Here is a 14,337-nt window from a genome sequence, read left to right as displayed (position 1 = left end):
TTGTTAGTCAACAGCACCCTAATACAGAAGATCAGTGGTCTTACATTTAGTGCATCATGCCCCCAGGAGCCATAACTGTAGCAAAAGAGTATAGACACACACTTATATTTCCTTAATTCCAACTCAAATCAAGCTCCCCTCAAATCAGGGACTGTTCAGGGTATAAGAAGAGGGGCTTGGGCAGTCAGTATTGCACTGCACAGTAGAAGGTGTGGGATATTCCCACATATCCATGGTGGAGAAGCAAACTCTATAAAAGGCTCTTGGAGTGGAAATTCAAGTTTACTCTCACCTCCATGCATCTCTTCTGCTGCCTCCAAGGTATAGAGAGGCGTGTGTTTCTCTCTGGAAAGGTTTGGGTTTGTTGCATTTCACAGAAGTGCCAGCATTGGAAACTGGAGGTCTTTTGTTTCTCCTGATGGTACCAAATAATAGATGCTGTGTGCCAGACAGCTAATAATGGTATTAATCACTGCATTATGGGCCACTGCTTAATCTTTCTTCATGGTAGCTCTGTGGTGCACATTAGCCTATAATTAAGTATAGCTTCATGAAATATGTACTGTGAGGCTTGTTTAATAGATAAACTATTCCCTAATTTATTTTAAAGTCCAATGACCTACATACTCAATGCTGAAAAGCCCCTTCTTACTAACATTATTTCTCCCTTGAGACCTTCCATCTGAGCAAATCTGTTAAATGAAGTAGAGGAAGCTTTGATCCAAACTAGGCTAAGTCCATCAGAACAAGTGGCTGACACTTGTACGTATGCATGTGCGTGTGGGAGGGAGAATGTGAGGAGGGGCAGAAGGAGAGATGAAATTGTATGGTTTGTGAAACATCCAAATCTTCCTCTTGAAGTTGGAAATACGTAACTGAAGACAACAATATTTGCATATACCTGTGAGCATGTTGTCTGCACACGTGAAAACAAAGCACTTCAGGCTCTGTGACAAGTTCTGTACACTTCCTGGAGCTCAGTGCTCCCACTGACGTGGAGACTGAATATCAGGCAGTTTAGTACCTGCTGTATGCACAGGAGAGCTGCACAGGCTGTTTGGCAAGGAGCTGGCCCAGGCTGAGTTAGCCATGAAGAGGGTTTCTTTCAAACAGAAATTTCCAAAGTGAGAATTTTCCTATTCATTTGAAAGTGTGAATGAAGAACCCTCAAAGTGCATATGCCTGATATTTAGTAAGTTTCTTGGGCTAACCTCTGCTTCTTCTTATATTTAGGGGCTCAGTGTCATAATTTTAATTCACACTATTGTGGAATCTAAATACCTATTTATTCACCACATGGGATGGGTAGAAGCACACACAGAGACAATGTAATTATTGCAGGTGGTTTTGATTACATTTTTCAATAGGAAAGAAATTTCTACACAACCTTCAAAATATTTAAAATGGTGGTGCACACTACCATGTTTGTCTAAGATGGTGTTGCCTACAATCTGCTCAGCAATGGATGAGAATGGTGCCTTTTGGAATGACACCCTATTGAGCCTTTGCTGCTCTTGTAGCTTGGAGAGAGCTTGCCGTGGCTAAGGCAGTTAGCAGAATTATTGAGGCAGGAGGTTCCGTTTCTTGCTTGTGTATAATGGCATTATTTGTGCCCAGATGTTTTATGGCCAGGATCCTTGGCTTTGGCTCCCTCTTGCCTCTGACCCCTAAGTCAGAAGAATGTGTTGTTTAGTGAAATAGTTTGTTCCTTCTGCTCAGACTGCTGCTATGAACTGACAGTTCACTAAGCTGGACCTTAAAAACTGCATGCAGGAGTGTGAGTGCATTTGAATTGAAGCTTTTTGAGGCCCGTGAAACACCCGGATAGTCATATGTGATACCTTTAAAATGGAAGGCATCTTCATAAGGCACATAGGCCTGAAGCCAAGCTGAAGTTGTTTCTCAAACAGTCTTTAGGGAAAGGTTTGAGTTCTGTAAGACATTGGCACTTTCTGGTTGTATAAAGCCACTCAATCTTGAGAAAAAAAAAAAAAAAAAAGTTCTGATTAATACTGTAAAATCTGTAAGAGAAGTACAACTGTCAGAGCAGGTGTACCTCACACTTGGAATTGCCCTGTGCACATTTTTAAAAGCAGTCAAAGCTCATGAGTGAAGGAAGTGTCTGCAATATACAGACTGTAGAGGGTGAGGAGGTTTTAGTGCACAGAGGGAGCTGATGTCTCTCTTTGGTCTCAGACAGTGTAGTGAAGTCAAAAGGCTGTCGGTACAGTGCAGTACTGCTCCAGTGCAGGCTGGAGTTCTCAAAAAATGCTTACTTGGCTGAAGCCTGCATTGTCTTTGCATCAGGATAACTTCCAGGTGATAGGTAGCCCCTGAAACCATGAGTACCACATTGGCTAGTGGAGATACTCTGAAATGGGAGGCAGGACAAGGGCTATGGACTTTTCCTTGGAGAATACTTACATGGAGTTTGGCCCATCCTCAGGGCAGAGTCCCTGTACCATCCTGCAGTTTATTGTCTCCTAATGCAGCATTCAGATTCCAATCTGAACCAAAAGGTTGTAATAACCAGAACTTGCTTATTGCAGGTTGTAATGTTTTGATAAATTGGTAGGTGGTGTTGGTTACAGAAAAAAGTAGTACTAAGAGGAGCATTTTAAAGTAAATGCGTGAAAAATTACCTTGTGCTTTGCTGGAGAGCTTTTCAGCAAATCTGGAGGGACTGAAGTTATTCCACTCTTCAAAATACAAATTGGAAAATAGGTAATTTGAATTCTGTTCTGCATACAGAAAATGAACATATTATTCTTCTTCTCGTTTGCTCAGCATTCCTGTTTGCTGCAGGCTCATGGAGTTGTAGTCAGGACAGTTTACTGGGCTCTTTGTAAGGGTCCAGACAGTTTAAATCACTTGATCAGTGAACTCCTGCTCTTCTTGGGAGTACCCAGTGGACTGCAAAGCCTACAGAATGAAGGAGTGTTTCAGTTTGTATCTTTATCTTTTTCAAGAATCTTTTTTTTTTGCCAATGTTGTGACATAATAGCCAAAACTAGTAAAATGTTTGGGCGAGTGGCCAGTGCTTGTTTAACAGAACAGTCACCAAAACTGGAAATATCCTTGAATCGGAGGCTTTTTAAATCGAGTCATTGTGGGGCCAGATACAAAGAGAGCTGGATAAAACCACCTGCGTGTTCAGGCTGCTTGTAACTTTCTTCCCAAAAAGCATTGCTCCCTCCTTCCTGCCCTGAGTAGCTCCATGTGGGAGCAATGGCTTCCCAGCCTGCAGATGGGAAAGCAGCACACACCCAGCACAGCTCCTGCCTGGGTAGCTGGTGCCAGCCACGTCTCTTTGGATTAAAGGAAGTAACAGCCTGAGGAGGGGGAAACTCCACCAGCTTCAGATGTAGTGAAGTTTATGATGAAATAAGCTGCACTGATCCTCCTTGTTCAAGGGATTTGGTCACACCTTGGCTGCAGGTGTTGGTTGAGGCATAGGGGAACACAGGATTGATGCTGGGTGCAACTGCAGGCAAGTCCAGGTTTCTGCAATGAGGAAGAAGGAAATAACATTTGTTGGCATACCAAGGTGTCACTGGTCACCTATTTGGGGTGGGTTTGGGAGCTCTGACAGCAGTAGTCTGGTTGCTAAGGAAGTAAGGCTTTAGGTTGCGACTACTCGTTTTAATTCTGCTTTCTTTGGCAAAATTCCCCCAAATGGAAGTGGGTTCAGAAAAGAGTCCTCTACAAGGCATTAAGATCAGAAACATGGTTTGTTGAAGTAACTGACTCTTCCACCTCTATTTGCTTGTGAGCCAAATCCTGGACAGAATTCCTTTTACAAATTATTTTCCCTTTAACTCAAATGAGAGGAACACAAGGAACTTGAATTCTCTGCCTAGTATCTACTGAGACAGTCATGCTGCATTCATCGCTATGGTGTCTGCCCCATTGTGCACAGACTTTCAATTAGCAAGGCTTCTGGTTTGGGTTTTTGGGGGGATTTTTTATTGGTTTTTACCCTCTTAGAAAACTCTCTCTTACGGCTTGAAATCCTTTCATGCTGCCTGCTTGTTTTATTCTTGGGTGTAATGTGGCATAAGCAGTGTTCTGTTGTACTCATAGGAAAGAAGGCAGTCTGTAAGGGAAGTGCTTACTTTAATAAATTGCAGATTTTTGGTACATGGGATATTTGTTCCAACAGTGGGTTTTGCACTGCCCGAAATTTCAGTTTCAATTAACTTAATTGTATTCAATAGGCTGAATGAAAAGATCGTAAGTAGCATGTGAGTCAGGCTTTCAGAATTGTAGGAGGTGGATGCTGCCTGCTCAGCTGATGCACAGGAGTCCTGAGCCTAGGAAGCAAGGGCACAAATCTACAGTGTGCACAAGCTGTGTGTCTTTGCTCATTTTCCATCATATTTCAGGATAAAGGTCTGACACACGTGTCATATAAATGGAATGCAGGTGGTTGGTCTTTCTCTGCCTCCTTTTCCACATGCATCCACATTCAGATCTGCATGCACATCCTGTCTTCCCTCATAAAAACAGATACCATAATAAAAAAAGACGCTTTATTAAACTAATGCAATAAAGCCGTTTTCTTTGAGGATTTAAACACTTCATTTTTAATAATAAAAATCAAATTGTCATTGTTGCACCCTGTATAAGTTTTATTCAAATCAGCCTCTAAATGCTTTGTGCCTAAGCAGCTCTCTCCTGAGATGTATGTATTTTAGCATTAGTTAAATGAGTTTAAGAACAAGGCTCATACTCTGGCTGTAGGCACTGAATGTGGGGATCAGAAGATTTCTTCTAAATGAAGGACTGATGTGAGGTGTACACTGAAATGTACTCGGGAGACTGTTGATCTCCCATTCACAGAGAGTTAGCCTCAGTCAGAGTCCTCTAAGCTCTGAGGTTTGTAAAACGGATACAAATGTAGCACCACACATTTGACTATTGAGAAAGAAGAGCTGGTCAGGGAGCATGGTACAAAAACACTTCTGCCTGATGGAAACTGTGACACAATGGATATGAAGGTGCTTGGTTTGGCTAACCACTCAAAATTTTCCACTGATTATCTAAAGCAGTTTTGTTCAGCAAAATTGGACTGGACCCATTGCCAGGATAAGCATTTCTGATAGACTTCCAGCACTTCTGCTTCATATCCTAGCTGGAATTAGAAGAGATGCAAGGGAATAGAAAGAAAGCAAGGGAGCATTTGAAAATGAGCTTGAGTCCTAAGAAGCCTACAAGTACTTCATATAGAGGTTCTTGAAGAGTGCTGTATACTTAGAGGCAAAGAGAAGTATTTCAGAATTGTTGAATGTATCTTGTTCAGCCCAGAAGATAATATTGGAGGTGAGACCTGAAGTAAATGCAGAGAGGCAGAGAGGTGTTGTGGTAAAATCCTGCCGTGATGTGAGAAAAACACAGCAGGTGGAAATGCTTTATTTCTTTGAAGGGTTGTGAGAAGTTAGTGCTTCTGCTGCAGAGCTCTTGGACTGACCTGCTGCCTCCAGCTTGCAACTGCAGGTAGCAGACAACTGTAAATAGAAATGGTCATTTTAGCCTGGCAAAATCAAGTTTGTTGTTGTATGCTCAAGGTACAGTTATGATGTAGCTCAGCAGAAATGTGTAGCTAACCAGGGGTTCCCTGGGTGCTGCTTTCCCTGCTGGAAACAGGCCTTGTGTGCTGAGAGGGGACAGGTTGACATCACTGACATTTAAGATCCAGATGTTGAAATTCACTAAATCTCTGTTTTCTCATCCTGCTCAGGATCACATCTATCCCTGATGGAAAGCAGAATAGCTTTTCTATTAAGGCTTGTCAGTACAAGTGCAGGACTTAAAAGTACTTGGAACTTTTAAGCACTGCAGAAGCAATATTTTTCTAGTATTTCAGCATTTTCTCTGTTGCTTTTGGCCATAACTGAAGTATGGAGAGGCACAAATAGACTGAAAGTCTGAAAAAGTGTTCGTGCTTTTTCAGTCCTTCATATATATAATTTCCTTATACAGAACATATAAACTGAGGTTTAGCACATTAGTTGAGTTTATTTAAATTTTTGCCTTGGCCAGTGTTTTGATTGTCCAAAGCCTATTCTGAACCTCTTTAACATTAGTGCCTGGTTTTGTAGTCAAATGGCTTAGGTCTGTAAGAGGGAGAGCATGACTTGTATCCAGGTCATCGAACCTGATGTGTGTGAGGCCCTGTGCAGTGCTTGGGAGTCTCCTGCTGTCTGATGGCCCTGGTTCTCCTCTGTCCCCAGGGCACGAGTGCCTGGGCTGCATTCCAGCAGCACTGCCTCACCGCCATCCACAATGCTTTTCAAAAGTTCCTGTTGCAAAATTGTCCTGCCTTTGGTCACTGCAGTCTGCTGTCCCACTGAGATGTCAGTGACACCTTTCCAGGCCTGAGCAGCAGCCCTTTGGGAAGAGGCCACAGAGGCTTTGCTCACCTTCTGTGTGCTTTGGTCAAGCCTGTGTCTGCCTCAGGGGCTGGTCAGTTGGTCCACTAAATATCAGTCAGCTGGAATGACATTCACTCCACATTGTACTGCATCATCTCTCAGAAGCTGCTTAAAAAAAGACTAGGTGCCAGTGAGGTTTGGGTTGTTTGTCCTGGAAATCCTGTAGTTAATAAAAGTAAAAAAGTTTACAAGTGGGGTTTCATAGAATAAATACAAAGCAAACCCCTGTGACAGTGACTTTGCTGGCCTGAAGGGACTGCATTTCAGCTAGTTTGAAAAAACACAGTCAAAATTACTCCTTCCTTAAATAGATTCAGTGACTTTTTTTGTTTTGATTGGACATGTGCTTTTTTCTCCACCACAGGTATTATTTTCTTAAAGTCAGTTATGGATCCAGTGTGTAATTTTAAAAACAGTGCAAGTTCCAAGGGTAAACCAGGCTGTGCAGAGCCCTTGTCTCAGGGTGATCACACCCCTTGTTTGCAAGGACAGCCTGTGTGAACATTAAACTTCATCAGTTGCCTCTTCAGCAGCCGGTTTAAAAATGATGCAGAGGAGTGGAAAAGCAATGATATATATTATCAAGCTACATGTCCTAAAATGTGTCCTGGGAGCTGTGTTCTATGTAGAAGATCTGTTTGGCTATTTAAAGTCATACTGAGACCTTCTAGTCCCTGAAGATAATCTTTTAGGTTTGCAGAATTGGTTACTCTGCAAACTGCCAATTTTTTTGTTTTTATTTTTTAATATGTGAGATGTAAGTAAGTCGGAATGAGCTAATTTAGCCAGTGGAATTTTATAAGAAATCTATGAATGCTGCGGGTTTCCCTTCCTCACCCCCTCCAGCAGGAACATAATTTGCAGAAATGAAAACAGTCTCTGGCTGGCTTTAGGGTTTTCTTGAAAATAGAAATAGTAGGGTTTGTCTGGCTGGGCCAGTTTCCTCACCACACACCTGGTGTATATCACTTTAAAAAATACATTATGCCTCATTAAATTACAATTAAATGAAATCATGATCATTTGTTTTTCTGGAAGGAAGATGTTTTGCATATTGAAAGCCTAATTTGTTGCAGGTGAGAAAAAGGCTGAACAGATTATTTAATATCACTCTATTTTTTATAATGTTGCTCACTGGTTAGTTTGCGTATACTTCAGTAGCTCAGAATTATATTATTGTAAACGTTATTACTCTCAAGACACTTTATTTTATTGTCCTCCCCTATCACTCAGCTATCTGCTGCTGTTTACCAGCGTTGTTGTTTATCTTCAGTTGCAGGAGGACATGAGATTTGTCCCTCATGAGTCAGTTCTCTTATTAGCTCTCCTGCTGTTTGCATGGTCCCTAAGCTGCCAAAGCACTTAGAAGAGCTGCAGAAAAACCCTCTTGGCAGCCAGATTTCCTGCCTGTGGGCCTGGAGCAGGGCACGGGGAGCAGGGCTGCTGTGTCACAGTGCTGGGGAAGCAGCGAGTCCCCCCTGGAGCAGGTGCCTGCCTTAGGAGAGACTCCCACCCTGCTGATGGAACACCAGTGCTGCAAAACACTGCTGAGTCCCTGTCACAGGGCAGGGTGAGACCCTCATGGGAGCAGGAGCACAGGCACCAAATCTACCCCATGATAAGGTGTTTCTGGTGATAAACACAGCCTTCAAGCATAAGGATTGATATCTCAGGCACTGAGATACCTCTTAGTGCCATGAACAAGCCACTCGTACCTGTGAGCCTCTGATTTACATACAGAGTCAATGACTGCACAGAAAAGTAATTGCTGGCATGCTTTCACATATGTTTCTGCTCTCCATTTTTGAAATTGGACCATAAATTTAGTGAGGCTAAAATGGGAGGGAGAAAAACTGTCTTAGAGTCAGCTCCAGTAGCTTTCAGGTCCCTTTCTTTCATACTAAACTCATTAGTTTTGGAAGTTGAGTTTTTCTTTTAAAAAGAAGTTTTACATAAATATCCTTTCAAAGACACAAGGAATTAGAAATTTAGAGAATTGGTAGAACCAATATTTCCTTTACTTACTGCATTTGAAGAATTTTTTACTGACTTTAGGGGAAAATTTTAATAAGGACTTGGAATCACGTGGGCTGTGGCTTCAAGCTCCTTTTTTGATTAATCTCCCCCAGTCTATGAGCCTGTCAAACTTTAGAAAGCTTTTTAAAATGTCCTTAACTTCTCTGAGAGGTGGTAAACTCTGAAGAAGCCAGGTATGAGCTTGCAGTTGTGTTGAGGTTGCACAAGATACCAGCCCAGCACGGCAAATTCTTCAAACTTTTCCCCAGAGAGCAGATCTTTTTCACCAGCCAGCTTCTCTATTGCATCCCACTTCTGAGTGATGCTAACCATGATTTCATTCCCAGCTCCATTCCTTCTGGTGCCCACACTGATCATTGCAGAAAAATGTAATTGGGAGTGTCTCCACTCCCAATTGTAGATGAGGAACTGAAAAGATGGAGCCTACCTTCAGGATGTGTGTGGAACTTGCTTAAAGCACTTGTGGTACAAATTCTGCTGAAGTAGAGGTTTCACATGTGTATTTTAGTGTAGGCATTTAATAGCAGATAAAAGGAGATACAGGTATGTCATTTGTTGGTCAGTTCATTTTGTCAGGAAGACTGGTAAATAAGGTCAATATATACTAAAAATGTTAGCATTTGGTTAATTTGCCAACTGTGGTGACGGTACTTTTAGCAAGGCTTTTTAAAGGAGGCTCTCTGATAGGGAAGAAAATAAATGAGAACTAAACATTACAGGGCTTGAGGTATCTGGTTGCTTTCTAGTAGCATTTTTCTGACAAGAAAGGAGTAAGCCTTGCCTGTCCTTGGGAAGCAGCTTGCCCTGGGTGCTGGCTGTGAAGGAGCTGCAAAACACTGGAGTCAACAGCCACAGCGGGGCCGTGTCGGGGCCTGCAGGGTCCCTGTGCTTGCTCCTGCTGAACTGCTGCTCTCCCAGAGCCAGCCAAGGTGAGCCCTCCCAGCTGCAGCTGGGATTTCACATGGCTCCTGTGGCCAGCATTCCTGGGAGCAGCAGTGCAGACAGCCTGACAGCCTCTGGGTTCGGACAGGAGGGAAGCAGGAACGGTGTCAGATGGCTCAGGGAAGCGTTTTGGCAGGATAGCCTGTGGAAATAATGAGCACTTAGAATTGCATGCTAACGTAAGATATCATTTTGATATCATAATGATATGTTATGTTTAGATAGAAGTAGTCTTCATGGGCAGAAATGTTCCCTCTCTTCTTCCTTGCACACCAGTACATTTAAATAGGTATAGTTCAGGAATTTGCTGTTCCTTTTATTTGGAAGGAAGTCCCAGTTTGTGAAGTGTCAGATATGAGGGGGTGCCTGGGGGAAGCTGGTGGCACCTGCTGTGTCCTTGGTAGTTTCTCTAGGCCCTGATCCAGGCTTGTGTGCTGTGCCTTTAACTTGTCGATAATCCGTGGGACTGTTGAGTGCGAGTGCATAGTTTTTTATGCATAAATTTAATCCCATCATTAGATTTAAGCCTCTTTTAATGACATTTTCATCTCTCCAATTATTTTGATTTTTTTTTTTTTTACTCTTTATTTTTTGGAAATGCTGTGTAATGGCTTTTGTAAAAACTAGACTAATATGGTGTTCATTCACAGTTGCAATGTGAAGCCTGTGGTATTTTAAAATGATGCATGAAAGAACGGGTTAAATCCCTGAAGCTATATTCTAATGTTTTATTATTGCTTCATTTTTCTCCTTTCAGAAATGACTGTCCAAACTGAAATGAGCGGACTGTAACATAAAAACCCAGCCAAACATTTTTCTTTATAAACCTCCTGCACTGTTTAAATGTCGAAACTAAATTTACCAACCTTGGCAGATTTGTCAAAGATGAACAGGATTGCCAAGCGTTCCCAGCTTCAAGTAAAAAGAGAAAGAGAGAGAGAGAGAGAGAGATCTAACAGCTCCTAAAATATTTGCAGCAAGCACCTGGTGATAACTGCAATTTCTTCTAACCAGTGCACCTACCTTCCTATCCAGCGTCTCCATACTCAGAAGCTTATTACTGTGCCAGAATAGGACAGTCCCAAAATAAACCCCAGCCCCCAGAAGACAAACAGTTTCATACAAAATATCCCCTCAGGGAGAGCCCATGAGATTCTGATGTAGATTCTCAGTATTGCAACCCAGCTGGTTACACTAAACAAATTTTTAAAAACCAAAGAAACCCATCAACGCATGACTGGCTCTTTTTTTTTTTTTTTTTTTTTTTTTTAATTTAAACCAGGGTTTGTTGTCAGAGATCCTGCGTAAAGAAGAAGACCCTAGGACAGCCTCCCAGTCCCTCCTGGTAAACTTACGGGCAATGCAGAATTTCCTTAACTTGCCTGACTCAGAGCGGGATCGTATCTATCAGGATGAGCGAGAGAGAAGTATGAACCCAAATGTGAGCATGGTGTCTTCAGCTGCCAGCAGCCCCAGCTCCTCCAGAACACCCCAGGTAAGATGCAATCCCTTGCTACCTGTTTGTTGTCCAGATAATTCCAGGAAAGGAGTTCGTTTCCACCCCTCCCCTGTCTGCTGCTCCCTTTGCCCAGATGAGTTGTGGAAAATCTTTCGTAAGGTTTTGGAGTGGCTGTTAAGAGACATTTAGTGGATGTCAAGAAGACACTGTGATGATCATTCTATATTTAATCAATGCCATAAATGCAAAGGAGTATGTAACATTAGTGCCTGAAAGAGTGCATGTAGGGATTACAGACAGGCTGTTGATATATGTCCATTAAATAGCTATTATAGAATATATCACGGAAAGACAGTGCATGTAGCTTTTTACCTGTGTCCATTACCTTCTTCAGAACACAGGAAATTTCTGGGCTTCTGGTTCACATATGCTGCCATGAAAAGTGTCTAGTGAACAGAGGTCCATAGTGCATTAGATAGATGTTGTTAGAAAATACTGTGCTTCATATTCTGCATAGGAAATCACAGTCTTTGAGTTAGAGGTTTTTACAAGTAAATGTTTGAGGTACAGAAAGTGGAAATGGACAGCGTGCTGGGAAGGAAGATGATGCTTAGAGCTCCAAGCAGCTGTTATCTCATTGACTTAACTGCATGTGTTTATTAATGTGCTGCTGCTGTCCACTCCTCCCTGGGTAGGTTATTCCTTTGCACTAAGAAAGAGTATCCCCAAACTACACTGTAAAAGTTATCCCCCCTTGTACAGGCTGATGCAGTCCCACATGTGTTCTCTGCAAAGTGAAGGTGCTTGCACAGGGCTGCTGATGAACTCCCGTCGTGACATTGGCCTGACTTGAGTCTAACGGTACAGACATGATGGATCAGTTCTAGCACTTCACTGGTCTTTAGTAAATGGGCCTGTGTAACCCTTCTAATAGTATCAATGATCACTTCTCATTGAATTCTGTAGTCACAGCTGCTAAAAGTAAGTAAGCAAGCAAGCACTGCTAGGGGGAGTGAAGTTTTACATTCAAGCTGACCATCCTTAGGGAGAGTGTGTTGATTTTGTAGAAACTGTTGAGGTTGTTCAGATTAACCCAGACATGTAGGTGCACTTCACTGAATAAATGATATAAAGAACTGTTTTCACTGAAAGCAAGCTTATCCTGCCAACCCAAATTTGACACTGAATTTTCAGTACATGGGAAACTAATTGTATTCTCCTTATCTTTTTTAGTCACCTTTAAGTGAAAATAAAAATATATAGGGATTTTAATAGTGGGTATACTATTTTACTGTTTAAATAGTGTAGCCACTTTCTGCATTGGTATTGTTTCATTAAAGAATTAGCTTACTCCTGCTTATATTTACTGCAATAGGTTTTGTACTAGAATCAAACACTGAAAGGAAATTGAGAGTTTAAATGCAATCCGATGAGAATGAGAATCGGATCTCTTGCCCTGTTTCGTTCCTGTGTTGAAATATGCCATTTTCCCATGCTCTAGACACAGCTAGAACATAATTTAAAATAATGGAATTTTTGCCTGCCTTTGTAAGAGCTAGATGTTGCTAGAAAACCGTACTCTCGAAGTATAAACCAGCACATACTTGCCTTATTTCAGCTTGAAGAATCCAATAGAATATTGTGAGGTTTTTGATCAGCAAAAGCAGCACACAAAGGTTTGTGTACCCAGCGCTCGCCTTGTGCCCGCTGTGTAACATTTCCCCAGCCCTCAGAGGGCCAGCACCAGTCAGCACAGGTGCTGTTTTGACAACTTGGACACCTCTGCAAATGAGGCTCTTCCCAGCTCCCGGGCAGGCAGCACGGCTACTGCGCTTCCCCATATGCCTGGTATTAGTTCTGACAAGACAAATGCCGTCCTCGCAGGCAGCGCCGCGATTCCAGCAGCGTCAGCTCCCCAGGCAGCTCTCTTACCTACCCTGAGCAGGGTGCTTTGGGGCAGCAAGGGGTAGGAGCTGTACCAGCCGTGCAGGAACTGTGTCAGTGTGCCAGAGAAGGTGATGGAATGGCAATTGGAAACATGGTTTCCATAGATACCGATATCGTGCAGCAATGCTTTTGGGATGGAGTGTGCTGGGTGGGAGAGGAATGGCAGATACCTGTGGAAATGCTTGGGCTGGGACTGTTATGCAGGCCGGTGTAAGGGCAAGCAGAGTAACCCAGCTCAGCTCTCCCTGACTCTGAGCCAGCCCCAAGCCACCCTTTTGGGATGTCCCTGGCTCAGGACCTGCCTCAAGGTGAGAATGAGAGATTGATCCAAAAAATGAGGTACAGTTGCTGTGAGGGAGATGCTCTGAGCTGTTGGGAGTTGCTGTGTGCTCACAGAACCCTAGCAGCAAGGGGCTAGGTTGCAGTGCTCTGACACTGTGGTTGCAAACACTTGGTTTTTTCCTTGCTATTTGAGATGTTTCAGTAGTAGTAAACTCCTTAATATCAAGACCAGCTTTGAATCTAGGCCTTTAACATTAAATACTTTATTTTAGTGGCTTTTGGTTGGTATTTGCCCTTCCTATTTTGGTGATTAAATAAAAAATGGTGCAGCTTTCAGGGTGTGCACGGCAGGCTTTTTCCTGACATGTGGCTGTGGACCTAGAGGTTTATGAGACCCATACAGGATGGAGTTACATTTTAAATCTTTCTTTTACATGCTAATTTTGTTCTTCTCAGGATCTCAGACATCCATAACAGCCTTTGAGGTCATGGTGACCTCGGCTGCTGTGCTAGCCAAAGGCTCCAGTGCCTGGGAAGACTTTTTTTTATACCTGACAAATCTCCATTAAATCAGTCCTGACAAACTTGGACAGTCGTTTTCCTTTCCATGAACTCTATGTTGTTTTCTTTCATTTCCCATAATTGCCCTGACTCTCATCTATCTGTAAACACTGAATTTCAGAGCGGGGTGTCCCTGTCGGTCCCTGCGTTGCACTGTACCCAGCTCATGGCCTGAGGATGGCAGTGATTTAGTCCTGGCCTCCTGGGGCATGGTGGCCGTGCTCTGCCCCAGCTGCTGTCCAGCTGCCTCTGCCTGCACACTGGGTTGGCCTTAGGGAGCAGCAAAATCTTCTTTTTGCATGTGTCCTGCCTATGATAGGCAGGGAGCAAGCCGAGAGCAGTGCCTGCTGAGCCTGGAAAAGGAGAAGATACAGGTTAGTTAAGGCTTTATCTGGAAGTCGTAAGGAAGAGTGATTAGTCCAGAGTGTTGACTTAATTGGATTTTGGCTCCATTATTAATGAAGCCTCGGTACAGAAGAGATGTCAGGAAGAGGAAGATTTGGAGGGCAACAAAAGAGAAGAAGTAGTTCAGAAGGTTTGGTTTTGCCTAGTTAACCTTCCTATTAACAAATAAACATTTGGGCATGTCTGCCTAGTTAAAAATTAACATGAGATGTACTCTAGCAGACTTAACTCTGACGTAAAAATCGGATCCATCTGAAAAGGATCATAATT

The 14,337-nt window shown here is 42.8% G+C and overlaps 1 protein-coding gene across 1 annotated transcript in view; it reads left to right on the top strand.

The window, feature by feature from the left end:
* SATB2 (SATB homeobox 2) overlaps nt 1–14,337 on the top strand; it is a 129,307-nt gene that overhangs the window by 76,822 nt on the left and 38,148 nt on the right. Inside the window, exon 8 of the mRNA XM_014879499.2 lies at nt 10,696–10,908. Within this exon, the coding sequence (XP_014734985.1) occupies nt 10,696–10,908 (213 nt within the window). The remainder of the gene's footprint in view (nt 1–10,695; nt 10,909–14,337) is intronic.

The sequence above is a fragment of the Sturnus vulgaris genome, chromosome 7, assembly GCF_052056855.1.
Source record: "Sturnus vulgaris isolate bStuVul1 chromosome 7, bStuVul1.hap1, whole genome shotgun sequence".
Classification (NCBI taxonomy): Eukaryota; Metazoa; Chordata; class Aves; order Passeriformes; family Sturnidae; genus Sturnus; species Sturnus vulgaris.
The sequence above is the reverse complement of the archived record's forward strand: the minus strand, read 5'-3'. Positions and strand labels throughout refer to the sequence as shown.